Source organism: Capricornis sumatraensis, chromosome 2 (genome assembly GCF_032405125.1).
Source record: "Capricornis sumatraensis isolate serow.1 chromosome 2, serow.2, whole genome shotgun sequence".
NCBI classification, from domain to species: domain Eukaryota; kingdom Metazoa; phylum Chordata; class Mammalia; order Artiodactyla; family Bovidae; genus Capricornis; species Capricornis sumatraensis.
Window position 1 is genome coordinate 90,830,813 of NC_091070.1, and position 27,067 is coordinate 90,857,879.

The window sequence follows — 27,067 nt, forward strand, 5'->3', positions numbered from 1 at the left end:
GCAATTACATCAACCAAATTCTCTCACCTCAGTGGCAGGTGGGTTTGGAGGGGGTGCCAAGGCAAGGAGAAGAATGCAGTTGTTTGGAAATAAAGCCACCTGAGCTGGAGTGAAACAGTCTTTTTCTTTCCATTTCACAGTTTGGTTATATCTGCGTGAGCACTGACTAATCCCCAGAGAGAATCTCTCCCCTGGTGTTTGTTTCTTTTGGCAGGAGTCTAATTCTGCAAGTATCTTAGGTGATACGTTTCTTAGTTTCTCCTTGAAACTAAGGGGGTTTTCTTTTCTATTCTCAAACTGTTAATGGCTAAAGAGTCTTAGAGCCATTCAGGCACTCTTCTTATACCCTCGGCTCACCGGGATGGCCACCGCTCTGCCGGCGGCCTTCAAGTGTGGCCCTTTGAGCAGCAGGCCCTTTGCTAGACCCAGAGCTCCTGACCTGCAGGGAATAACTGGAGCACAGTTCGTAGTACCTAGAAGATGCTCAATAAATAATCATTGGATGGAGCAAAACCAATTCCTGATGTGGAACCAGGTTTAGAGTAAATGTTCAATAAGTATTTGTTGAAATATGAATAAATTACTGTGTTTCATGGAGGAAGAATTCCATCTTCATAGAGCTTGCCTCGTTTGAACCTCCAAAAGGACTCGGGCTCAATAAACTAGGAAAACAGCCATAGGCAGGGAAGCAGATGGCTGATCCAAGCCCTCCTGCTGAGAAGACTAGCACTGTTCCTGTGGGCACTTGGATGCCCTGACCTCACAGACGCTTGCAGGAGGAGAACAGGCCTGGGGTGGGGGGCAGGGTGCAAATCCAAGGGATTCTTCTGCCCTCTTTGGTACTCTTTGCAGCAGCACATGCTTTGCTGTGCCAGGTCCCAGCTTCAGTAGCTTGAAGAGTCTAGTAGTGATCAAGGGAGGCAGGGGTACGTGTGGAGAGCACTCTAGAAGCAAATATTTCTTTTGCAAGAGCCCAGTAAGCTGTTGACTTTCTCTCAAGTGTTCAAAGGCTACCAGAAGACTGACAAGCAATTTAATCCTATTAACACGAGAAGCGTCCCCAGTGCAGAGGGAAATACATGACAGAGGAGTGTCAGTTTCTCCTTGAGAGAGCCAGACGGTGAGGGGAAATCTGTCTTCCAGGTCCCAGGGTGCCTGCCCTGTGTTCTTCCAAGACAAGCTCTTATCTCATCCGGGTAAGTACTTGTTTCACTCTCAGGAGAGCAAACACAGCGAAATAAGGATGTAGATGCGTCCTCGTGTGTGCAAAAGAGCCCTCCTTCTCTTTGACCATTCAGGAGGAAAGAGCCTGGAGTTAGCATCTTAGGAGATACCAATTCACTGAAATCCATCGCAAGAGCCTCATGAGACAGCCTTAGATGGAGCAGCAGGACCGCAGGCTCATCCTGGCCACAAACTCCCTCTCAGCTCTCAGTGCAGACAGAAGAGACGGCAAGCTTTTAGTTTGACCTAAATGCAGAGCTGGGTATTGGAGCAACAGCTCCCACCTCAGACACCGACTAGCTAGGGCAGGGAGCTTAACTTCTGCCCCTCATCTCTGCAAAGCGGGAGCTCAGGGTAGATGATGTCTAAGGCCCGGAGGGAGCTCTAACATGCTTTATTAAATAGCATTGGGTTGGCCAAAAAGTTCATTTGGGTTTTTTCTGTGACAGTGGAAAAACCTGAACAAGCTTTTTGGCCAGCCCAATACTTATCTCCTTAATTATCCTCGTGTCATTTCTCTGCACCTTATTCTTTTGCAAATGTCAGACCAAGACACAGATGCTGTCCCTGCATGTGTATTTCCCACAGTCAAGTCTTGGCTGCTCCCCTCTGTCCACCTGTCCCTACTTCGCTCCCTCAAAGTCTAACCACCCCTGGGAGCTCCAGCTCAGTCCCTTATTCCATAACATGTATCAGCTACACAGAGCTCAGTGCTAGTTAGTGCCCTGGGGGACAAAATGGTTATGGTCCCTGCCTTTTTTGGATATTATACTTTTAGAGGAAGACATAGAAACAAAGTTATAGCTGATTACAAATTGGCATGTGTATTCTGATGAAAAATGAACAGGGCTTGACCTACTTTCATTTCAGAGGTGGGAAAAGACTGCCCTGAGGAAGTATTATTTGATCTGAAACACCTAGAATGGGAGTTGGAGAAGGAAATGGCAACCCAGTCCAGGATTCTTACCTGGAGAATCCTGTGGACAGAAGAGCCTGGTGGACTGCTGTCCATAGGGTCGCACAGAGTCGGACACGACTGAAGCAACTTAGCATGCATGCATGCATTGGAGAAGGAAATGGCAACCCACTCCAGGATTCTTGCCTGGAGAATCCCAGGGACAGAGGAACCTGGTTTGCTGCCGTCTGTGGGGTCGCACGGAGTTGGACATGACTGAAGCGACTTAGCAGCAGCAGCAGAATGGGAGTTAACCAGGCTGAATTGTAGAAAGAAGCAAGAGTTGTGCTCTAGGATAAGAGAAGAGCAGATACAAAGACACCTACAACCAGGAAGGGCCATCCAGAGGAACAGAGCTCAGTGTGCCCAAAGTGCTGGAAGACACCAGTGTGACTGGAGCATACTGGCAAGAGGGGTGGCTTAGACCAGAGAAGGGGTGGATTTGCTAAGATAGTGCAGGCATGGGACACAAACCAAACTCTGTGACAATCCAAGCATTTCTCATTTGTGCAGAGTACCAAGTGGGTCCTCCTGAGCAATAGACAGTTCTCTGCCCAACAGTGTTTCAGGGACCACAGCACCTTCTCCCTTTGGCTCTGCCATTTTAAATGTGTGGCCCAGGCCAGCACGCTTGTCTCCATGGAAGGCTGCGCATCAGAGGGTTTTCTGGGCCCAGGCCTGCCTGGAGTTGTGCTCCCACACTGTCCACAGGCCGCTGGCCCACAGTGAGCTTCAGGGAGACCAGGCAGTGTGGGGGGTTTGTGATCCCAGAAAGAGGCAAGCAGAGTGTGCAGGCCCCTGGGCTGCGTTGCAGAATGTAGGCGCTATTCCTCAAGCACCTGTGATACATCCATCATCATGCCTAAGCCTCATTCATCATCCTCCTCAAAGAGCAGCCGCTCCTCCCAGTCTTTGCTGCTTCTTTCAGCAATGCCATTCCAGACCTCATAGTCCTTTTCCCCGCTCTGTGGTCTGTAGACTCCTGCCTCCCAGGCCTGGACTGGTTCAGTACTGCTTGCCCAGCAAGGCCCTTTGATTACGTTCTTCGGCTCTGCTGTGGATGCTAATTTACACATCTGCAATGTGAAGTAGCTCCTCCCTGTGACTGTTATTCCTGGCTGAGATGTGTTTGCAGTATCCAGTCATCTGGAAAGCTTCATAATCAGGTCATCATGAGAGTGGAGATGAATCTTTCTAAAATGTGCCTTTCCTAAAAAAAAATTTAAAAAAAAAAAAAGTGCCTTTCCTGCCTGCTCAAAATAATGTTTCCAGCTTCCAGTTACCTGCTGGAAAAAAAGGTCTAACTTCTATAGTTTGGGGGAGCTAAATTAACCTATCCTTTTCAAACTGGTCATATTCTAGACTCCCTCCAGCCAGCCAAGGTGTCCAACTATCCTCCAAAAATTTTTTTCCAAAATGCTCCATATTTCCTTGATTCTGCATCCATGCCCTCAGGCAGGACAGATATTTCAAAGATCCTGACGTCCTATGACTTGAAGGTCACCAGCCTTCATCAGAGGCAGATGCAGTAACCAAGTTAAAGTGGACACATAAGAATCACTACCAGTGAGTGCTTTCTGAGAATCAGAACTATCCTCCAGAGTCAAGCAGACTTGGTGAATTCCCATCTCATACAATTCCTCTCTGCTTGGGACATCCCTTCCAGCCCACCCACCTCTCCGAATCCTACCGATTATTCAGCGCCAGCACTCATGCCCAAGTCTCACCTTCTCTAGGAAGCCTTCCTATATCCCACCGACTAGAAAATAAGCTGTCTTTAGAATCCTGTAACACTCCCCAAAGTCCTTTATACAGTGGCTTACAAATACAAGGTACTTGATTAATGCTTAAATTATTTACATTATATCTTACCACTCCTTTGGCAATTTTTCACTGCCAGTTTTTCACTGTGGCAATTTTTCACTCTTTTACTGACACGTATCCTTACAGTTCATACTGAACTTCTGGAGTAGAGCTTCTTTCCTCAGTATCTAAAACAGTACCTGGCATGTCTTTAAAAACAGAGATAAGCAATTAATGCTTTTCTATAATTCCTATAACACATAATTACTTCAGCATACCAGCTGCCCAGAACATTCTTTTTGATTTCTTGTGGTTGTAGTCATTGTTGCTGTTGTCTGAATATATGATCCCTTCTAAAAGGTAGAGCCTTTGGCCAGTTAGGGCAGAGTACAAGGTGAGTATTCATGAACAATAGCTCTCTTCCCAGTGGTGTTTCAGGGACCACAGCACCTTCCATCTTTGGTTCTGCTATTTTAAATGAGCAGCGAAGGCCACCATGCTTGTCTGCACGTAAGGTTGTGCACAAGAGGTTTTCTGGGCCCAGGCCCGCTTGGGAGTTTTGGGAATTCCAGGCCCAAAGGGAGATCTTTGGGCAAAACATTTGGAGGGGAGCCCGCCAGTGCATCCCTCGCCACCTGTGGGGACCTTGCTACTTTGTTTCTTCCACCCACTCAGGAGGCCAACTCTGGGTTTGTCATGAAGAATTCAGTTATAAATGTTCCCATTTTCCTATTTACAATACATTTTCCCCCCAAGAAAGAGGTTTCAGGGAGTAGTGGCATTGCCTGAGGTCTGTCTTTTAAATATTTATTTATTTTGTGGTTTCAAAATAGTTGCATCAGGCAACTATTTAGTTGCATTTATTTGCAACTATTTAGATGCATCATGCAACTTGTGGAGGTGTGGACCACTAGTTGTGGTGCGTGGGCTCCGGAGCAAGTGGGCTTCAGGAGTTGAGGCACTCAGGCTTAAGATGTGGGATTTTATTGCCCCAACAGGGAATCGAACGCTTGTCCCCTGCCTTGCAAGGTGGATTCCTAACCACTGGACCACCACAGAAGTCCCTGGATGTCTTTTAGATTTTCCATGTTATTAAGATTTTTCACGTGAAAAACTGTGCAAGAGCTAGAGAAAGCATCAGACCAAAGAACCATGCCTGCGGGATGCCCCTGGCTCTGGAGCTTGGATCACCAAAATCACCACCGGGTGCGTCCTCTCATTAGTTGGGCCCCTGATACGACAGCTGATTCCTCGTCATTTCTAAACCTGCCTTCTTCTCAACATTCTTATTTGCGTCAGATGGGAAATTCAGTTCTGTCTTGTTTTTTTCTCCCCATCTCAATTGGTTTTCCATATGCAGGCCTCAGAAACAGAGCTTTGCTGTTCACATCCTCCCTTAGTGTGACGAGGCTGACTCTAGCGTCAGCCAAAAGAGAAGAAGGGGTGGGGGTGATGTTAAAGGGGAGTCCCTCCCACCTGCTTTGGGCTTCAAAAAGGCAACCCAGCTGCTGGGAAGAGAGTGTCTGTCCAGACTGGACTGGCCAGCACGGAGTCACACTCTGCCCCTTGGAGAATCACGTGAGGTGCCTGACAGGCTGCATTCTCAGGAAACTTGCAGGATTCTGGATGTGATCGTTAATACAGGCTTTCTGGGAGAGGATCAAGGCTTTGGGAACCTCAGGCTGCCTGTCCAGTGGACTCCCATCGTCCAGCTGCCAGATTCAAACCAGCATCTGCAGACTCACGAGTGTTTAAGGCGGGTCTTCTCTGGAACCGCACCTTTTTAAGCTGATCTGAAGCATTATTGGGACCTCTTTACCACTCACTCCATTGTTGCTAACTCACCCGGAGAGCAAAACACACCCCCTTTGCTGATGGTCTCGGATGTATTTCCAGTCCGCTGTGGAAAGTGTGCTCTGAATCCTGCTTCATGTGAGAACCCAATAGTCTCAGAATACAAAACAGCCTTAGTTTCAACTGGGCTGCTGCCAAGAACTCGAGTAGTCCAGAAAGAGTTGTCCCAAATTTTTGCTTTTTTCCCTTTGGCAAGCAGCACCTAGTGGTCCTCATTTCGGTGATTATAGGTTTGTGTAACATGCTAGGGTCTGGGCCACAGAATAGCCGTGCTCTGGAGGGCTGTCCTTGGAAGGGCGCCAACCAGCTGCAGTCTTCTGCACTGTACTTGCTGCCCCTGCTGCCCCAGTTGGAGATCCGGGGTCGGGAGGGGCAGCATCTGCAGCTGCCCGTGAGCAGCCGGGCCCGCCTGACAGCCGTCACGGACGAGTCCCATGGGCAGAGCCCCCTTTCCACATGAAGGATTAAATTAGCATTATTTCTTCCTCATCTGAAAATGTGCTCAGAGCCTAGGTACTCTTTCTTGCACCCCAGAGTATGAACTGTGCAACACAGGAGGAGCCCAGCCTTCAGCAAGGCATCTTGGACCGTGAAGCGTTCGGGTTGGGCTTTCACTAAATGCCACGTTGGGGGCAGGGGAGTCTTTCCTTCTTTCATCCCTAGCCAGAAAACAGACGGCTGAGCCTCGTTCATGCTCATCATCTTAATCACAGGCTGAAGATGAATATTTTTGGTTAGTTTCCCTCTTTTTTATATATACACAGTGCCTATTTATAGCTATTTGCTGACAGACTCTACCAATTACTTGAAAAACTTGTATTTAGAGAGAGACAGACTGAAAATGTGAGTTCAGCGGATCGCCATGGTTCTGCATTAGATTAGCCCTTTGTGGGGCAGGATCAGCCTGGAGACAGTGGTTGGCATGTGAGCAGTGATGCCGGAGCTGGAAATGACCATCTGTTGTCATGTTCGCTGGAGGTTGATTAGAGAAAACTCACACTCTTCTCTGTGTTTTTGTTCATTTGTATAGCAACTGCATTTCTTTTTAAAAATATTTATTTGTTTATTTGGCTGGGGGTCTTAGCTGTCGCATGAGGGCTCTTTTTAGCTACAGCCCAGGTTAGTGGGCTCTAGTTCCTGACTAGGGATTGAACCCAGGCTCTCTGCATTGGAAGGTTGGAGTCTTAGCCACTGGAACAACGGGGAGCCCCTCTTCTCTATTTTATCTTTATTATTAGGATCCCCCTGTTACGTGTCTTACAGGCTTTATATGTTCTAAACCCAGTGGCAGTGCTGTCTCCGCATGAACCATTTTCTCCAGGGAATATTTCCCCTGGATGCGGAGGCATTCTTGTAGCTCACTCCTCCTCCTCCATCTTCGGGCTCTTTCCCTTTCTGCCTTGCCTTTCAAACATTGGTTCTCCCCAGGGTTCCGTCCCCCACCCCTTTTCTCTTCTCAGTCTGTATTTTCTGCCTATTTTTCTGCAACATGAAGAGGTGGAGATCTGGCACGCCGCTTGGGAGTCCAGGACTCGGCAGTGTGTAGGGCAGTCAGTGGGCAGCCGCCTAGAGAAGCAAGCTCTCTTGCAGGCAGGCAGACCCACAGGCTTGCTCAGACTCCCGGCCCTCCTCCTCATGAGCTGCAGAGTTGAAGAGGGGCAGGGGGGCTCGTGGGAGGCTGAGACGTGGTGGAACCAGAGAGAGTACTTCAACTGTTGTCCACAGAAGAGAGGGGAGAAATAAGCTGAACCTGTTTTGATGGCCAAGGGCAGAAACAGTAGATGGATGTCAAATTCCCCACCTCCAAACGCAGGATTGCAGTGTAATTAGAAGCGCAACATGTGAGGCAAGGAGGCTGGGCTCCAGTTATGTGGTCCCTGGGTTAGAGACCCAGGGAACTGGACAGACAGAAGAACCTCTGAGTAAGAGATGAGACTATGGAGTCTAGCATACCCAGGGAAATGTTAAACATTGCGCTTGAGGGAGGGAAACCTTGAAGAGATGAACAGAGAAAGGAGAAAAAAAAAGGAAGCTGGAAAGTAAAATGACATGAGGTAGGAATGATAACTAACTCCGATGGAGCGGTTTCTCTGTGCCAGGAACCCTGGGGCGTGCCTTGCAAGCATTTCATTTAGAAATGGAAGAGGAGGAAGATGCCATGGGGAGAAGAAAATTTGAGGCCACTCCCTATCCCTGGAAGACCATTGTCACTTTTTCTTTACTGTCATGTCGTCCTGTCCTTAGGGCCCAGCTGAGGAAGCGCTGCCTTTCAGCATCTTCCCTGGCAGCTAGCATCCCCTTTGGAATCACCCGACACTTTGTGCATTTTATTCACTCAGTCAGCAAATGTTCATCCCACTATTTCATAATTTCTGCTTTTTTAACAAAAATATTTTATTATTACCTGCTGGACTCCATTTTTCTTTTTCATGCTGAAGATTTAGTAATGAGCACATAGTGATCAACAAAGAAATATTTGTTTAACAGGCAAATGAGTGATGAGTATAAAATAGGATGCTTATTCAAGATCCATTTCAACCCGCATATAGGCAGATCTCTGATCAACCCATTTGCGATATAAATTGCTCAATTTACTATGACAGCCAAGTTGAGGGATTCCCTGAATGGTGGTTTTCTATGGCTTTGTTTACACTGCTCAATTGACACTTCAGGTTAATGTCAGACAGCAACCAACTGTTGAAGTTCCCTGTAATGCAGGCACATTCTCTGAATACTTACTATGCACGATTCAATAATGATTAACATTTGAACCGTGTCTAAGCTGAGCAAGCCACATCAAACTCTTTTTTTCCCTAGGATTTTATAATATCAAATATGGACTGAGTGAGTAGGTGTCAGAGAAACTGACTTTGTAAACCAAAAATCATAAACCTAGATCCACTTGAAATATGTCATGTGGAGTGCATATATAAAAATTATAAGCGTTTTGATTTCTCCCTCGTAGGTAATAAATAACACGTGTAATATTCCTCCTCACCTTTTTCTGATTAGCTTTATGTCTGGCGTACTTTCCCCAACACTCCTGTTTCATGCTGTAAGGATTTCACCGGGGAGAGAGGATTCTAAATAAGTAGTGTGGGTGTAACAGTAAACTTGCAGCAATCAGGGTGAAGTCCAGGAATAAGAGACAGGATGAATTCGGTGAGCAATTTTTTTTTTCTTAATATTTACTCATTTATTTATTTGGCTATATCAGGTCTTAGCTGCTACACATGGGGTCTTTGTCTCACCATTCAGGATCTTTTGTTTTGGCCCATGGGCTCATTTGCCCTGTGGCATGTGGGATCTTAGTTTCCATACCATGGATCAAACTGACATCGCCTGCATTGCAAGGCAGATTCATAACCTCTGGACCACCAGGGAAGCCCCCCTGCTGAGGAATTTTTCATGGTGGTCAGGACTCCCTATTTTTTCCTTCTCTGTGTACTTACCAGCAGGGCTGCATGAGCCCCAAGGGGTGGGGGTGGCCCTGAAGGGCAAAGGACATGTGACCCACCATATACCAGACCCACAAACCAGCTCCACCATCCCTCAGTGCCAACATGCTCCCCATGTGCCCAGCCCCCTCACCCTTAGCACCTGTGCCCACGTGGCGCATGTAACAGAATGCTCTGGGCTGCTGCCTTCTACCCTGGGAATCCATGGACAGTGAAGCCAGGTGGAGATTGGACAGCTCTCCTTTTTTGCTGTTTTATATCATGGGCAGCTCTACAGTGTTTGTTTGGAGGGAAGGGCTATGTAAGACCGAAACAAGTTTAATAGACGCTGCTTGCTAAAGAGGATGAGTGTAGGTCACTGAAGGCTGGGCAGCCCATGTTGGCAGATTGGGGCAGGCAAGAGACCAAGGCTGAGCTGTGCTGGGTTCAGGGAGGAGAGCTCAGTGCTAAGGTGACTGCTGGGGTCGGGTGACCCCAGTACAGAACCCAAATAGGGAATTCCTGTTTTATCTCACTCTTATTTTCACAATTTTGCCCAGACCTCCAGTTTAACATATAAGATTTAGGTGATGTCGCCACAATTTTTTTTTTTTTTGCATAATTTTCGCTCTCTTTCTTCATTCATCGGAGAAGGCAATGGCACCCCACTCCAGTACTCTTGCCTGGAAAATCCCATGGGCGGAGGAGCCTGGTAGGCTGCAGTCCATGGGGTCGCGAAGAGTCAGACATGACTGAGCGACTTCACTTTCACTTTTCACTTTCATGCACTGGAGAAGGAAATGGCAACCCACTCCAGTGTTCTTGCCTGAAGAATCCCAGGGACGTGGGAGCCTGGTGGTCTTTTGTCTATGGGGTCGCACAGAGCCAGACACGACTGATGCGACCTAGCAGCAGTAGCAGCAGTTCTTCATTCGTTTCTATACTCATTCACTTTTAAACCACTTAATTTGGATATGATTGATATACAAAAAGCTGTACATATTTATTGTATACAACTTCTTGGGTTTTGAAATAAGTATACATCCATCAAACCAGTGTCACAGGCTATGCCATAAATTATCCATCACCTCCAAAGGTTTCCTCCCACCTCCTTCATTATCATTGTGTGTGTGTGTGTGAGAGAGAGAGAGATAAGAACACTGGACATAAGATTCCACCTTCTTTGCAAATATGTGAGTACACAACACAGTGTTGTTAAGTGTGCACACCATGGTGTACAGTGGGTCTCTAGGACTTAACTTGCGTAACTGACAGTTTGTACCCTTTGACTGATGCCTCGCGATTTCCCCTCCCCTTTTCTTTGCTGTGTGTGCTGAGCCGCTCAATTGTGTCCAACTCTTTGCAGCCCCATGGACTGTAGCCCACCAGCCTCCTCTGTCCATGGGATTCTCCAGGCAAGAATATTGGGGTGGGTTGCCATGGCCTCCTCCAGGGGATCTTCCCAACCCAGGGATCAAACCCAGGTCTCTCTCCCGCATTCCAGGTGGATTCTTTACCAGCAAAGGCCACCAGAGAAGCCCCCCACCCTTCTTTATACTTGTGTAATAATACCTTGTTCCAGCTGATTTAGATCTCTCAGTCATTACAGAGTCGGGTAATTGATCACACCTTGATTTTGATGGCTATCTGTGGAAGGCCACAGGTTTAACTTGAACTGAAATGCTTTCTTTGAGTTGGTCAGTTTTGTCTGTGTGCCCAGCCTTGTGGCAAGTGCTGTGGGAGTTTAAGAAACATGTAACCGGGACTTCTGTACTTACACTTACCGCCAATCGGATCTCATTTCATCCTCATAGTCATCCTGTGAGGTAGGCATTATTTTTATCCTCATCTGACATACTTGGAAACAGGAAGTCAGAGTGGTTAAATGATTTAACGAGATAATAGGAAGAGATTATTCTAAAGGCCACTGAAATGCACAGTGGTTTCTCCAAGTTCCTTTTCAGAACTAGAGAGTAATAGCAGGGGGAATGCTGCTGCGTTTCTCAAAGCTCTGTCCATTCCAGTATTTGAGCCAGGAGGGCCGTCTCTATGACTGTTAGGAGCTTTCCCCGCCGATTTCTGAAAATTAAGTAAAGTGTCAGCTCAGAGTGTGGGGGTTCCAACCAGTGTTTTTCAGGAATTATTTTTAGAGAAAAACTTCTGTCTTTAGATCCAGAATCATGTTTAAAAATCAACTCAAGACAACAATGAGCACATTGGCATCTGGATACGTAAGTCTTCACCATGCATTGAGATGGGAGGCAGCCTTGGCCTAAGCCCACAGTTTTCGAGACAAGTAAAACTGTGAGCAGACTGGTGGTTTGATCCACATGTGCGCCCCACGTGTCCCCCCACACGTAGCCTGAATGCACTATGACCTGGGCAGAGGAGCAGGCAGCAAGCAGGTGGTAGGACTCAGACTGACCAGCACAATAAAGACCTTAGTGACTTGAACTTCACCTTGAGTTCGGGAGTCCTTGAACTTCTCTTGGATTGAAGAAATGATCAGCCAACCAAATGTTTAGTGTAAAAAAAAACTTTAGTGTAATAGACTTTAAAAGACGAATTTGACTCACATCACAAACTGACTCACAGAACAAGCCACTTCAAGAACTTTTAAGCACCAAAGGTGATGGTAGTTGTTGCAGAATATATCATGTGAAATGCCAGGCTGGATGAATCACAAGCTGGAATCAAGATTCAATCAGGAGAAGTATCAGCAATCTCAGATAATACAGATGATACCACTCTAATGGCAGAAAGTGAAGAAGAACTGAAGAGCCTCTTGATGAGGGTCAAAGAGGAGAGTGAAACAGCTGACTTGAAATTCATCATTCAGAAACTCGGATCATGGCATCTGGTCCCATCACTTCATGGAAAATAGAAGGGGAAGAAGTGGCAACAGTGGCATATTTTATTTTATTGGATTCCAAAATCACTGTGGACTGTGACTGCAGCCACGAAATTAAAAGACACTTGCTCCTTGGAAGAAAAGCTATGACAAAACTAGACAGTGTATTAAAAGGCAGAGCCATCATTTTGCTGACAAAGGTCCACATAGTTAAAGCTATGGTTTTTCCAGTAGTCACATATGGACATGAGAGTTGGACCATAAAGAAGGCTGAGTGCTGAAGAACTGATGCTTTCAAATTGTGCTGCTGGAGAAGACTCTTGAGAGCCCTCGAACTGCAAGGTGTTCAAACCAATCAAGCCTAAAGGAAATCAACCTTGAACATTCATTGGAAGGACTGATGCTGAAACTGAAGCTCCAGTACTTTTTCACTTTGATGTGAAGAGCCAGCTCATTGGAGAAGCCCCTAATGCTGGAAAGGACTGAGGGCAGGAGGAGAAGGGGATGACAGAGGATGAGATGGTTGGATGGCATCTTTGACTCAATGGACCTGAGTTTGAGCAAATTCTGGGAGACAGTGGAGAATAGGAAAGCCTGTGTGTTGCAATCCATGGATCACAAGGAGTCAGATATGACTTAGTGACTGAACAACAACAAAGTTGTTGCTAATTAAACTTAAATCCAACCTATTCACTAAGAGTATACCTGAAGGAAGGGAAAGTCACTCAGTCGTGTCCGACTCTTTGCGACCCCATGGACTGTAGCCTACCAGGCTTCTCGGTCCATGGGATTTTCCAGGCAAGGGTCCTGGAGTGGGTTGCCATTTCCTTCTCCAGGGGATCTTCCCGACCCAGGGATTGAACCAGGGGTCTCCCGCATTGTAGGCAGACGCGTTACCCACTGAGCCACCAGGGAAGCCCTACAAGTATACCTGAAGAGACTGCATTTTAGAAAACAGTTTGATAATCAAATATCTGGGAAAGCTTGGGGTTTTCCCCATTAGCACAAGGGATTAAGTGTGCTAAGTAAATATTCATTGTCATCAAAGTACAAAGATGGCATCACACTAGCATGAGAAATAAAATGGGTCATTAGAGGTAGAATGAAATTTTAAACTGATCTTTGTGAATTATAAAACAAACAAAGCAAAAACAAAGAGAGTTCAGTGGAAATGAATGGCAGGCCACAAAACGAGGCAGAAAGGAAACCCTCAAAGTGACGAATCAGTGCTTCCACCATAAATGCTTTTCTTGCCAGTCCTGTTCAAATTCTGGAACACGAATTGGAGAACAAATAAGTCTTCTCCAAATGCAGACCAGAGAAATTATTAGTTTTTTTTTTTTTGGTCCGGGTATAGTAATGAATTTACTTTCCTCTTCTTTGTAAAGTCTTGAATAGAACAGTACATAAAAGAAAAAAACTTATATTAAACTGAGACTAGCTAGCATTCAGTGACTTTATGGCCAGACCTTATTACTTATTTCATAGAGTTACTGCAAGAATTAAATGATTTACTATTCATAGAATGCCTACCACCACAGTTTATGATTTACAGTAGTAAGTGCTTCTAAGCTATTATTATCTTTCAATATTGGTAGTGTTGACAATAGACCGCACACTATGCTGAGCAGTTTGCTGTTGTTCTGCTAATTTCATTGATAGTAAACCAAGCCAACGGAGGTTAAGAAAGTTGCCTGAGATTTCACAGTGACATTTATCGTGCCCTTACTGTGTGCTAGACATACTGCTGATAAACATGTTCGATGCATCATCACATCCAGGCCACCCAACTAGTCTGTGAAATAAATTATATTTTCCTGGTTTTACAAATGGGGAGACACCTAAGGTCACATAGCCAGCGAGCGATGGAGCAGATATCCAAACGCAAGCAGTCTGGTTCCCAGAGTGTGTGCCCGGGCCTGCTGTGCACGGAGATCTTCTGGGAGAGAGAGATCAGGGACTCACGGCCATCCCCAGGCCCCTTCCCTTTGTCCTATTACCACTCCCAGCAGTGCTCTCCTGCAGTGTTAGAAGGCTGCCTCTTCCTAGGCCCCTTTCTGCAGCCACAATTAATCCATTCTGCTCAGAAGTTACAGAGAGAGACACCCAGACAACCCCTCTTGGCTATGCACTGATGCTGGGACACCTGGCAAGCTGCCTAGTTTTCTCTAGGAATGGAAACTTTTGTTTTAAGGGTTGTTTTTTTTTTTAATGTAGACCATTCTTAAAGTGTTGATTGAATTTAATACGACACTGCTCCTGTTTTCTGTTTTGGTGTTTGGCTTCAAGGCATATGGAATCTTAGCTCCCCCACAAGGGACTGAACCTGCATTGGAAGGCTAAGTCTTAACCACTAGACAGCCAGGGAAGTCCCAGAAACTTTTGCTATGAAATTTCCATTTCTTATTTTCAAGTCAGCTACTAACACAACTTAATATAACATTTTATTTAAGTCTTGTATAGTTAAAAGTCTCAAAGGTTATACACCAAGATGTTAACAGCAGCTAATAAATGTACAGGTAATTTTAATTTTCCTGTTCATAGATTTTTGTGTTTTCCAACTTATATAAATTACATAGTCAGAAAAAATATATTTTATAGAAATACAATTGAAGACTAGATGGTTGTTTCCCAAGAGTCAGGAGGATGGGTTGTACAGCCAAGAGAGCAAGATCGCCTTCTGTGAACCCCAGGCAGCATCCCCAGTGGTCCAGGCAGCCCCCGGTGCCTTCCCAGTTCGGAGACGCTGTCGTCTGTGATGAGTAGTGTCTTTCACGTTATCTTAGCCACGGGCTCTTTTTTTCAAACAAAAATATAGAGAAACACAATCTATTTAGCAAATATGTATTATGGATTCTTCTTTAAGGGTTAAACCGTGCTGATAGAAATGGAGGTAGAATCCTGGATCCTCACCGGTTAGCCCACCATCCCATCTAAAGGCAACTCCCAAGGTGTGTCTGGAAGCCCTCTGGCTCTGGGAAGCGCACTTCTCCACCGAACCTGTTGGTCCACCCCATTCTGGAAACTTCAACTCCTTTAGATTCCCAGAGGTTGCTCAGAGATGGAGCTCTGTCTGTTCCCTGTATATTAAGCAAGGTCGTGATTTTCTTCATGCGCTCGACGTTTTCCTGCTGATCTCCTTCTTTACATCCGAAATCAATACACAAGACTAATCCATCTTATAATTGAGTATTCCTGTCTGACCGGAATGATTTATCATCTCAGAGGTGGCTTTCAGCTCGGAAGGGAAAGAGAAAGATGTGTTTGTTTACACTTCTCTCTGAACTCCCTCGTTTCCACCCAGAGGTTAACAAACCCAATGCCCTTTTCTCATCCATCAAGCTGATGGATGGAGTAGTTGGCACTTCTGCATCGTGGTCTGAGGCCTTCTGCTCTCTTGACTTCTGTGTTGCCCTGTTGAACTGATTTCCTTCCGCATGTTATTCTCCTCTTCTCTGCCTCGTTTGCTGGCAGTTTTCCTTTGGCGCTCGTTTCTGTCTGCGGGCTTCTGCTCTCTAGCTCATCCATTTCCGGGGTTCGGTGATCACTGCATTCTGGATAGTGCTTGAATCAGCATATGCCTTCAGTCTCTCTTACAGGGTCCAGTGTCTTTGCTGCGTGTGTAGTCAATATCTCTCCCTTGAGTTCACGTTAATTTTTCAAAGTCAACATGTCTAACTCTAAGATCATAGTATCACCATTGTTTCCTGCTCTAAAATCTCTATTCTGCCAATGTCAATATTTTCTTTATCACCAAAGTTGAAACCTTGGAATTTTATCTTTTATACTCTACAGTCACCAAAAATCTCTTTATTTTACCTTCAAAACCTCTTAGATGTGTCTTTGCTCATCACTCCATGTCATAGAATTTAAGAACACAATGCTTTCTTATCACTTAGTTGTTAATAAATAAATATTTTCTGAATCTGGGCTTCCCTAGTGTCTCAGTTGGTAAAGAATTGACATGCAAAGCAGGAGACCCAGGTTTGATCCCTGGGTCAGGAAGATCTCATGGAGAAGGAAATGGCCACCCGGTGCTCTTGCCTGGAGAATTCCGTGGACAGAGGAGCCAGCAGGCTATGGTCCATGGGGTCACAAAGAGTCAGGCCTGTGAGACTCACTTTCACTTTTACTTTTCAAATCTGGATCTAGTCCAACTATGTCAGAAAAATTCTGACAGTCATTAACATTCTAAGAAATCTCTGCTTCTTGTCTTTTGTTTCAACAGTGTGTTTAATACACTGTCAATTTAATAATGAAGACACCAATTTAATAATTCAATACTTCTACGTATATAGATACAAAAATCCTCAACAAAATATTAGCAAGTAGAATTCAGCAACATAGAAAGAGGATTGATTACACGACATGACCAAGTGGGTTCATCCCAGGAATGTAATGATAGTTGAATAGCTAAAATCGATTAATGTAATATCAATAGACTAGAGGACGAAAAAAATTTAATAATATCAGATGCAGAAAAGAACTTTTGGAAAATGTCATACTTTTTCTGGATAGAAACACTCAAACTGTGAATAAAAGGGGACCTTACTCAATTTGATAGAGCATCTGCCAAAAAAAAAAAAAAATAGCTAGCATACTACTGAATGGTGAAAGATTGAATATTTTACCCTAAGATCAGGAATAAGACAAGGATGTTGGCTTTCACCATTTGTTTCGGCATTAAATTGAGATTCTAACAGGGCAATTGGGTAAGAAAAAGAAATAAGATATTCAGATTGACCCGGGAGAAGTAACACTATGCATATCTGTAAAAGACATGAGATTGTGTTTAAAAAATCCCAAGACTTTAGAAAAGTCTACTAGAACTAATAAACAGGTTCTACAAGGTTGCTGGATCATCAAAAAAGCAAGAGTTCCAGAAAAGTATCTATTTCTGCTTTATTGACTATGCCAAATCCTTTGACTGTGTGGATCACAATAAACTGTGGAAAATTCCAAAAGAGATGGGAATACCAGACCACCTGACCTGCCTCTTGGGAAATCTGTGTTCAGGTCAGGAAGCAACAGTTAGAACTAGATATGGAACAACAGACTGGTTCCAAATAGGAAAAGGAGTACGTCAAGACTGCATATTGTCACCCTGTTTATTTAACTTATATGCAGAGTACATCATGAGAAATGCTGGGCTGGAAGAAGCAGAAGCTGGGATCAAGATTGCCGGGAGAAATATGAATAACCTCAGATATGCAGATGACACCACCCTTATGGCAGAAAGTGAAAAAGAACTAAAGAGCCTCTTGATGAAAGTGAAAGAGGAGAATGAAAAAGTTGGCTTAAAGCTCAACATTCAGAAAACTAAGATCATGACATCTGGTCCCATCACTTCATGGGAAATAGATGGGAAAACAGTGAAAACAGTGGCTGACTTTATTTTGGGGGGCTCCAAAATCACTGCAGATGGTGACTGCAGCCATGAAATTAAAAGATGCTTACTCTTTGAAAGAAAAGTTATGACCAACCTAGATAGCATATTCAAAAGCAGAGATATTGCTTTGCCAACAAAGGTCCGTCTGCTCAAGGCTATGGTTTTTCCAGTAGTCATGTATGGATGTGAGAGTTGGACTGTGAAGAAAGCTGAGCACCCAAGAATTGATGCTTTTGAACTGTGGTGTTGGAGAAGACTCTTGAGAGTCCCTTGGACCACAAGGAGTTCCAACCAGTCCATTCTAAAGGTGTTCATTGGAAGGACTGATGCTGAAGCTGAAACTCCAATACTTTGGCCACCTCATGCAGAGAGTTGACTCTGGAAAAGACCCTGATGCTGGGAGGGATTGGGGGCAGGAGGAGAAGGGGACGACAGAGGATGAGATGGCTGGATGGCATCACCGACTCGATGGACACGAGTTTGGGTGAACTCCGGGAGTTGGTTATGGACAGGGAGGCCTGGCGTGCTGTGATTCATGGGGTCGTAAGGAGTCGGATATGACTGAGTGACTGAACTGAACTGAACTGAGCTGCACAAGGTTGCACAGTAGAAGAGCAATGTACACCAATCAGCTGTATCTCTATACAGTAGCAATGAACAAATCAAACATGAAATTAAGTAAATATTTACAATAGCATTGAAAAGAATGAAATACTTAGGAGTGAATTTAGAAAAAGAAATACAAAAGCTATATTCTGAAAACTGTAAAGCACTTAAAGAATACCTAAATAAATGAAAAGATATCCCATGTTCATGGATTAGAACACAGTATATTAAGATGGCAATAATCCCCAAATTGATTTATGAGTTTAATATACTTCCTAACAAAATCCCAGCTGACCCTTGACAGATTATTGATTAAACTGAGCCTCAAATTCATAAAAAAAAAAATTCAAGAAACTGAGAATAACCAAATCAATCTTGGAGAAAAAACAAAAACATTGAACTACTCATACCTTCTGATTTCAAAACTTACTGCAAATAATTACAATAATCAAGATACCGACTTAAGAATGTAGACATATAAATAAGTGGAATAGAATTGAGAATCTGGAAATAAACTCTTACATTTACAGTCTGATTTTCAACAAGAATGTCAAAAGCATTAATTAAGGAAGTAATAGTCTCTTGAACAAGTGGTGCTGACAAAACGGATATCCACATGCAAAAGAATGAAATTGAACCCTACCTCTCACCACATATAAATATAATTCAAAGTGAATCAAAGATCTGAACAGAAGTACCAAACTATAAACTCTTAAAAGAGAATATAGATGTAAATCTTCATGACCTTGGATGAAGCAATGATTTCCTAGATATGACACCAAAGCATAGTAGAGAGTCTGAGCTCTAAAAAACAGTAGAGATTAGATAAATTGGGATTCATTAAAATTTAAACCTTTTGTGCCTCAAAAAACACCGTCAAGAAAATAAAAAAGACAGTCCATAGAATGGGAGAAAATATTTGGCCCTGATGAGGGACTTGTATCTGGAATATATAAAAAACTCTTACAACTAAGTAATGAAAGGATCTGAATATAGTTTTCCCCCAAAAAGAGGATATACAGGGGCCAACAAACAAATGAAAAGGTGCTCAACTTTATTAGTCATCTACTGCTACTGCTGCTAAGTCGCTTCAGTCGTGTCCGACTCTGTGTGACCCCATAGACGGCAGCCAACCAGGCTCCCCCGTCCCTGGGATTCTCCAGGCAGGAACACTGGAGTGGGTTGCCATTTCCTTCTCCAATGCATGAAAGTGAAAAGTGAAAGGGAAGTCACTCAGTTGTGTCCAACTCTTAGCCACCCCATGGACTTCAGCCTACCAGGCTCCTCCGTCCATGGGATTTTCCAGGCAAGAGTACTGGAGTGGGGTGCCATTGCCTTCAAACCATAATGAGATAGAACATTATACCCAATAGGCTGTACCAAAGACAGGCAGTAATAAGTGTTGACAAATATATGGACAAATTGAAACCCTCATACACTGCCAGAGGGACATAACATGGTGGATATGTTTTTAAGCAACCTCAAATCCTGTAGTATTGTAGTATTTATGCTTGAAAAACATGTACGTATAAGTGAACCCATGCATTTCAAGCCCATATTGTGAAGGGTCAATGCTAATAGCAAAAATAAATAAATAAGTAAAATAAACTAAATTCTTATTAAAGGGGAATGTATAAATAAAAGGTGCTGTTTTATGTAGTGAAATAGGAAATAATTAAAAGGAATAAACATGCATATACATATATACATAATGTCTGAGCTGTAAAAAACAGTAGTGGATAAAAACGTCAGGTTGCAAAATAGATATAGCTTAACACATACATGTACATTTCTAAAGTATAGAACTACCATGCATTATTCCTTGACACATGTATCTGTTACTGTATCTTTAAATGGCTGAAAGATGCACTGAAGTCGTGATAGCAGCAGCCATTGGGGTCATGGGTGAAGAGACTGGGATTGAAGATGGAGAAAAGGGGTCTGACACTTCATCTTCATTGTCCTACTTCTCTAATTGAAAGAAAAAAGCAGATATGACAAAATGTTAATATTTATTCATTCTGAGTGACAGCTCACAGGGTGTTCATTATATTATTCTTTGTCCTTTGCTTTTTGTTTAATTTCTCCCAACATATAAAACTTAAGGATATAACAGCATCTTTCGTCATTTAGTCTTAGACTTATTTATTGTTTAGGTATTTTATGTTCCTGTTTGTTTTAGAAGGAAATGTATGTAAGTATAGCTGAGATAGCTACATTTCCTTCCTTTGTTTATGTCCACAAAGCGTATTCCTTTTATTTAACATTCTTTGCTATCAAAATGTGGTTTTTATATACAGACTTGTGAGCAGTAGATTATGAGGGCTCACAGTTCTACCACAGTCTGTATATTAAGAATGTACTTCCTATGGTGTGTGTGTGTGTGTGTGTGTGTGTGTGCATGTTCAGTCGTGTCCAACTCATTGCGACCCCTGGACCATAGCCTGCCAGGCTTCTGTGTCCATGGAATTTACAGTCAAGTAGACATCCTCACACACCTCGATCGCTTGAAGCATCCATTTGTATTGGAGCCAGCATAGCCGCGAGCAAACAGAGAAGCAAGAGGTCCAAACGAGTTCCTCTTTGGTGCTGATGATCTGTTGGCGCTGACTGTTAAGAGTGAAGGTCTGAAACCACCGACGTTTCTCAGCTCAGTCTGCAGCACGCCTCTCCAGTGTTATTGCCACAGTTCTGACAAAAGGATGGGACTCTCTGCCTTTCCCACCAGTGACAGTGCTTCCCGCTTTAAACCACATACAGCACAGAAGTCCCACGCAGGCAGGGTGGGGGGCACGCTCACAGTCCTTTATCACTCAAAGGTGATGCTGCGCAGATGGTGGTGAGGGTGCCTTTACAGACACACCACCCACAGCAACTCAGGCATCGGATGGGGAGTCTGGCAAACTTTGGAGGTGCACCCCAGGTAATTGCCATGACCATATTTGAAAAGTAACAGATACATGTGGAGTTAAAGCAGGCTAATAATTACACAGTTAAGTGCTAAGGTGAGATGTTTAAACATGCACAGGTAAGAGAGAGGGGAACCACCATACCTTACCTTTGGGGATTCACCAGGGTCTTCAACTGGAGTAGAACTCAGGTCTCTCCCGCCGCACCTTATTTGCTCCTCCCCACAAGCAGGAGCAGGAGGAAGTTAAGGCCGTGCTAATAACTGACCCTAAAAAGGGTCCAAATTGAGCAAAGGAGGAACTAGGCATGCTCAATTTGGACCCTTTCATCTGTCTAATTTTGGAGCCAGCCCGTCCCCGGGATAGATGTCAGTACACAAGGGTCAGTTATTAGCACGGCCTCCCTGCCACAGATTTGAAGCTACGTTCTTTTCAACCAGCTTTATCAGTAACAAAGGCCATATGTTTAGCTCCATCCGTCTGGCCTCTTACCCGTCAGTTGGTTCCAAACTCAAGAGGGAAAGAGGGAGCAGCTACTATCAAGTGTCCCCCTCCCCCACCACAGCCTGATGATCAATTAATATAAAACTCCAAGAGTATAAATTAACGTAACCCACGATATCAATGGACTTCCCTGGTGGCTCAGATGGTAAAGCGTCTGTCTACAATGTGGGAGACCCAGGTTCGATCCCTGGTTCGGGAAGATCCCCTGGGGAAGGAAATGGCAATCCACTCCAGTACTATTGCCTGGAAAATCCCATGGACAGAGGAGCCTAGTAGGCTACAGTCCATGGGGTCACAGAGAGTCGGACACGACTGAGCAACTTCACAGACACATCAATGGGTGCAGTATAGGGGGCTCGGTGATAGAGAACCCACCTGTAATGCAGGAGACACAGGAGACGCGGGTTCCATCCCTGGGTCGGGAGGAGCCCCTGGAGGAGGGCATGGCAACCCCCTCCAGTATTCTTGCCTGGAGAATCCCATGGACAAGGAGCCTGGTGGGCTACAGTCCACGGGGTCACAAGGAGTCTGACATGTCTGAGCACACATGACCACATGACATCAACCAACAATATATATATACCAGAATATATACCATATATATATATATATACCAGAATGATCTTATCTGAATAGTTAACTGAGCATTGCTCACTTACTTTTAGATTTTATAAGTGGGGTTAAAAAAATAAATGTACGATTTATCATGGCATGCTTGAACAACTTGAGACAGACTCCATTAAGAAGTACATTTTATAATGTGTTATATTATCTACATAGGTATACAAGTGTACACAGATTTATCTAACTCAATCATGCAATAGCAAACACTAAAGGTACCAAAAAAAGACAACCCTGCATGCTGTCACAGTACACAGGTCTGCAAGTGGCCATCTGTATATTGGCAGAACACAGTGGTTTTAAGGTTGAATTAGTGTTCTAATCTCTTTGGGATTCCCTTTATACTTGTGGTGGTTTATGACTGATGTTCCATGTAACTTGAGCTCTCTGTTTATATTTAATAGAAGATTCATTCCTGTGGCAGGATACACATTTACGCTCCAGTGTTGAATAAAAGCTACTGTTCTGCAGGAGGGATATAAAATGTTGATTTATAATGACACATTCCAATAACAGTGATCTAATTCTTCCAAACCCTCTCCCCAGGTCCTGGGAACAGCATGGCTCTGGCCAAGGATGATTCTTCCCTTCTGGAATATTCAGCCTTCAACACATCTATCCATGCTGCCATTAGACACCAGAACTGGAAACTGCTCACTGGATACCCAGGTAGAAGGCTTAGCATCTCCCACCAGAACAGCTGGGAGATTTCCCAAAGAATAGCTGCCTTTCGCAGGACACCATCCCTGCACTGCTGAATGAGAGGGAGGGGTGTAACCTCGTCCTACATTTTTAAAAATTAGGAACTAACTGTTGAGGTGGTGGGGGGCAGAGGGAGGCTTCCCAGGTGGCGCTAGTGGTAAAGAACCCGCCTGCCAATGCGGAAGATGTAAGAGGCATGGGTTCAGTCCCTGGGGTGGGAAGATCCCCTGGAGGAGGGCATGGCAACCCACTCCAGTATTCTTGCCTGGAGAATCCCATGAACAGAGGAGCCTGGTGGGCTACATGGGATCACAAAGTCAGACACGACTGACGCAACCTAGCACGAATGCATGTAGAGGTGGGGGGAGGGGGAGGGAAAGAAACACAGCTCTAGGACTTCGTGGAAAATAAGGATTTCAGATACACACGGCCGGCAAGCACGATACGTCTAGCTGGCAAAGACAGTCTCTGAAAGGGACATCTTCAACCAAGGGTATAGTAGGGAAAAGGGGTTGCTTCCACTGAGCACATTCTTTAGAGGTGACATCTTTTAAATATTTTTATGGTATGTGGTTTGATGGTTAAGACTGTGATGCAATTAAGCAGTGTTTATAATGAGGCCCTTTTCGATGTTTGCAGCAAGACAGTCCTTCATTGTTTGTGACCGTCCCATATGTTGTAAGACATTTTTAGCACCCCTGGCCCATGACTACTAAATGACAGTTGTACCCACCCCAAGCACTGCCCCCAAGTTCACTGTGACAACTAAAAATAACCCCGCTACACACACACAGATACACACACACGCATGCACACACACACAGATATACACACACATATGCACACACGTACACATTTGCACATGTGCACACACACACGTGCACGCACACACATGCTCTTTCCTGGAAGCCCCAGCCTCACTGTGAAGCGCGGGACATGTTTAGTTAAAGCCCCAGAAGTCAGAGTCTGAGACAAATCTAGACATAACATCAAGGGCCATGTTTTTTTTAAAGTGTCCAAACCCACAGCCCAGCTCAGCCTTATCTTCTTCCTTGAAGATAGATCCTACCTACAATGCTTCTCCTCCAATAAACTGTTGTATTTCTTTGCCAGGCTGTGGTCACTGGTTTCCCCCACCATCTCAGCATAATGTTTCTGTGATACCCTCATCGGACCCACCAGCCAAGACCCTCTGGCTCTTTGACATTGACCAGGACCCCGAGGAAAGGCATGACCTGTCAAGAGAATATCCCCACATCGTCAAGAAGCTCCTTTCCCGTCTGCAGTTCTACCAGAAACACTCCGTGCCTGTGTACTTCCCGGCACAAGACCCCCGCTGTGATCCCAAGGCCACTGGGGCCTGGGGCCCTTGGATGTAGGATTTCCAGCAGCCTGGAGGGAAGCCTGAAAGCTTCTCCATTTGCAAGCTGGACTCCAGGCCTTTCCTCGTACGATTCTTGTCTCCTTTGTTCTCCCGGCCTGGGTTCCCCCGGCCCTGCTCTTGCTCCTAAACCACCCTGAGTTGTCTAATTTCAACCCTTAGTGAAATTAAGGTGCTTGAACACTGATGCTGTTGGCTGGCGTATGTGTCCAGAGGAGAGGGTGACTGGGTTCACCCTCCCTTCCCTGAGCTGCGGGATTGCTGGGAATTTGATTTAAAAGAGGAAGTTACTGAGTCTCGGAGGCTGGAGCAGCTGGTTCTTTTTGCCTCACAAGTCAGATGTTAGATTTCGCTTTGCAATAGCTGGGTTTTATTGGAGTGACTCACGTTTCTTGTAACAAATGAAAGGGTTAGACAGTCGTTAATGGTTCTGCTGGCCACGGGTTCTCCCTGCCTGTGAGAGATCCTGTTCAGGCATCCCCTGTGAATAACCCGCCTTGGTTCACCCCTTGCTCACGCATCTCATCACTCACCTCATCACTCATCCTGTCATGGAGCATAAGGCTCGTTTCATTATTAACATGAGTTTGGCAATACACCTATTCCTTAGTTTTGGGCTTTACGATTAAGAAATGTGTTTTTATCCCCCAGTTTTTCCCAACTGTTGCTCATCTTGTCTGGACTGCCACCACCCCCACGCCCTTTGTGGTTCTTTTTCTGCCCTTTCTTCTGATTCAGGCATCCTGCGCCTGGGAAGGCTGCTTTGCTTCTCCGCTACGAGCACCACTGGTCTCTGATACACTGCTGAAGCCTGCCTCCCTTCTGCCCCGACCCTGAAGCTAGAGCGCTACCTAGAGAGACGGCGAGTCTAGCTCTCTGGGCACGATCATGGCAGTACTCGGGTCTCTGTCATGTGCTTGGAGATTTTTTTCTAGTTGCATGGAGTTTATTCTAATGATTGTGGCTTAGTGTCAAAATATATTTAGTTGCACTGCTCTTGCCTAGAAGTGAGGAGAAACTTTGAGAAAGGATAATATTGTCCAGAGATGATGTAAGTAGTAGGCAGTTTGAAAAAGGAAATAGCCAGCCTGTGGGATACTAGACCTTGATAACACAGAAGAAGGCATACCCATGTTTCTCTATTTTTGTATCGAGGTTGGGGGAAGAGGATACACAGTTTGATCTTCCAGCTCTTTCTCAGCCCCACCAACGTCCTACTAACATGAACCAATCCAGATGAGCTTCAAAGAGTGTCAAACTCAGGAAAATGTGGCCAAAATCTACATACCCTTTTTTTTTGCATTAACTCGACTGTTTCATTCAATGCTTATCTCCAATGCCTGGATCAATGCCTGCTGTGTGGAAGGCACTCAGTACACCTTTCTAAAAAATAAGTGAGTGAATGAATAAATGAGAAAGTCTCACATCAGGGAAGATGCTAGTTTAATGAGCTGAGTCCTGGGCTGAATATAAATATCTTCCAACCATCACTTTTCTGTTCTCAGGCTGCCCTCCTGGGGCAGGAGCACAGTGCACATATCTGGGCAGTCTAGGACACCATAGTGAAGTTGTGATGTCTTCCAGAGGGAGAAGGGCAAGAAACATGCCTGCTGCAGGGACTCTTCTGCCAATAATCCTGTTCTCGTCTGCAGAGGACACTGGAAGCTAAAACCACCAAATAATACGATATAGGTCATGGCACAGCCGTCCTTCAGTTCAGCAGCAGTATCCTCTGGTGACAACTAGTTTGTGTTAAAATACAATGAATGGAAGAAACGGTGCTAGAACTAAAGACACCTGTTGCCAGCCTGTACCCCCACGCCTGGGCTGGCATGCAGCTGGCCAGAATGCTTCTAACTCACTCCCAAGCCTGTGGCAGATATTATGCATAACTGAGCCCAGTGTTCCTTCTGGACCCTTGTAACCCCGGGGTGGAGGTACTGTTGATGCTCTAAGATTGGAGCCCATCACTACGTGATCGCTGTTCTCTCCTCTTGCTGTCCTCCCAACAGCTGCCAATCCTAGGTCCTTGATTGCTGCGTACCGTGTGGACGTTCTGCACTCGATGGACTCAAAAGGAATTTTAAAGTCTGATTTTTGGGTAAAACTTTTACTTGAGATCTTATGTTATCCACATAGAACGTCATTGGGTTTTCTTATTCTGTACAGGAATGTAAACAGATTCATAGATTGTCACTCGAAGTATTAATGGTATTTCTTTCTGATTTGGTTTACCTATGGTTTTGTTTATTCAATTTTCGTTTTACTACCTGATTACTCCAGATGTAGGGGACAAAACATTAAATTTATCTTTGGAAATGTGTCAGCTGTGAGTATAGGTTTCCATTTGGGAGATGAAAAGGTTCTGGAACCGGAGAGTAGTGATGGTTGTACAACATCATGAATGCACTTAATGCCTCTGAATTGTACTTTAAATGGTTCGAATGATAAATTTTAAGTTGTATAGTTTTTAACCACAATTCCAAAACTGTGTTGGCCTGTTTTGTATCATGTGAATTTTAACTGAAAAAAGCTATTAAATAAATATAACAAAAAATATCAGAGCTGAAAAAAAATGTGTCCATCATTGCCTCCAAAGACACACAATATCCTATTTTATCCTACAAAATTGGAGGAAGGTCAAGAGAGGGTAGGAGTAAATATACAGTGATAATAAGGGAATGTATTAGTTTTCTACTGCTGTATAATAAATTACCCCCAAATTTAACAGCTTAAAGCAATGAAGATTTGTTATATTAAATATTGTATGAGAGTCAGAAGTTTAGGAGTGGTTTACCTGGGTGGTTCTGGCTCAGGGTCTCTTATGGAAT

At 44.5% G+C, this 27,067-nt stretch overlaps 1 protein-coding gene across 1 annotated transcript in view; it reads left to right on the plus strand.

The window, feature by feature from the left end:
• The window catches only part of ARSB (arylsulfatase B), a 166,560-nt gene extending 139,840 nt beyond the window's left edge, over positions 1–26,720 (plus strand). The window contains exons 7-8 of the mRNA XM_068964715.1: positions 22,700–22,822; positions 23,969–26,720. Of these exons, the coding sequence (XP_068820816.1) occupies positions 22,700–22,822; positions 23,969–24,234 (389 nt within the window). The 3' untranslated portion in view covers positions 24,235–26,720. The remainder of the gene's footprint in view (positions 1–22,699; positions 22,823–23,968) is intronic.
• The last annotated feature ends 347 nt before the right edge of the window (positions 26,721–27,067 follow it).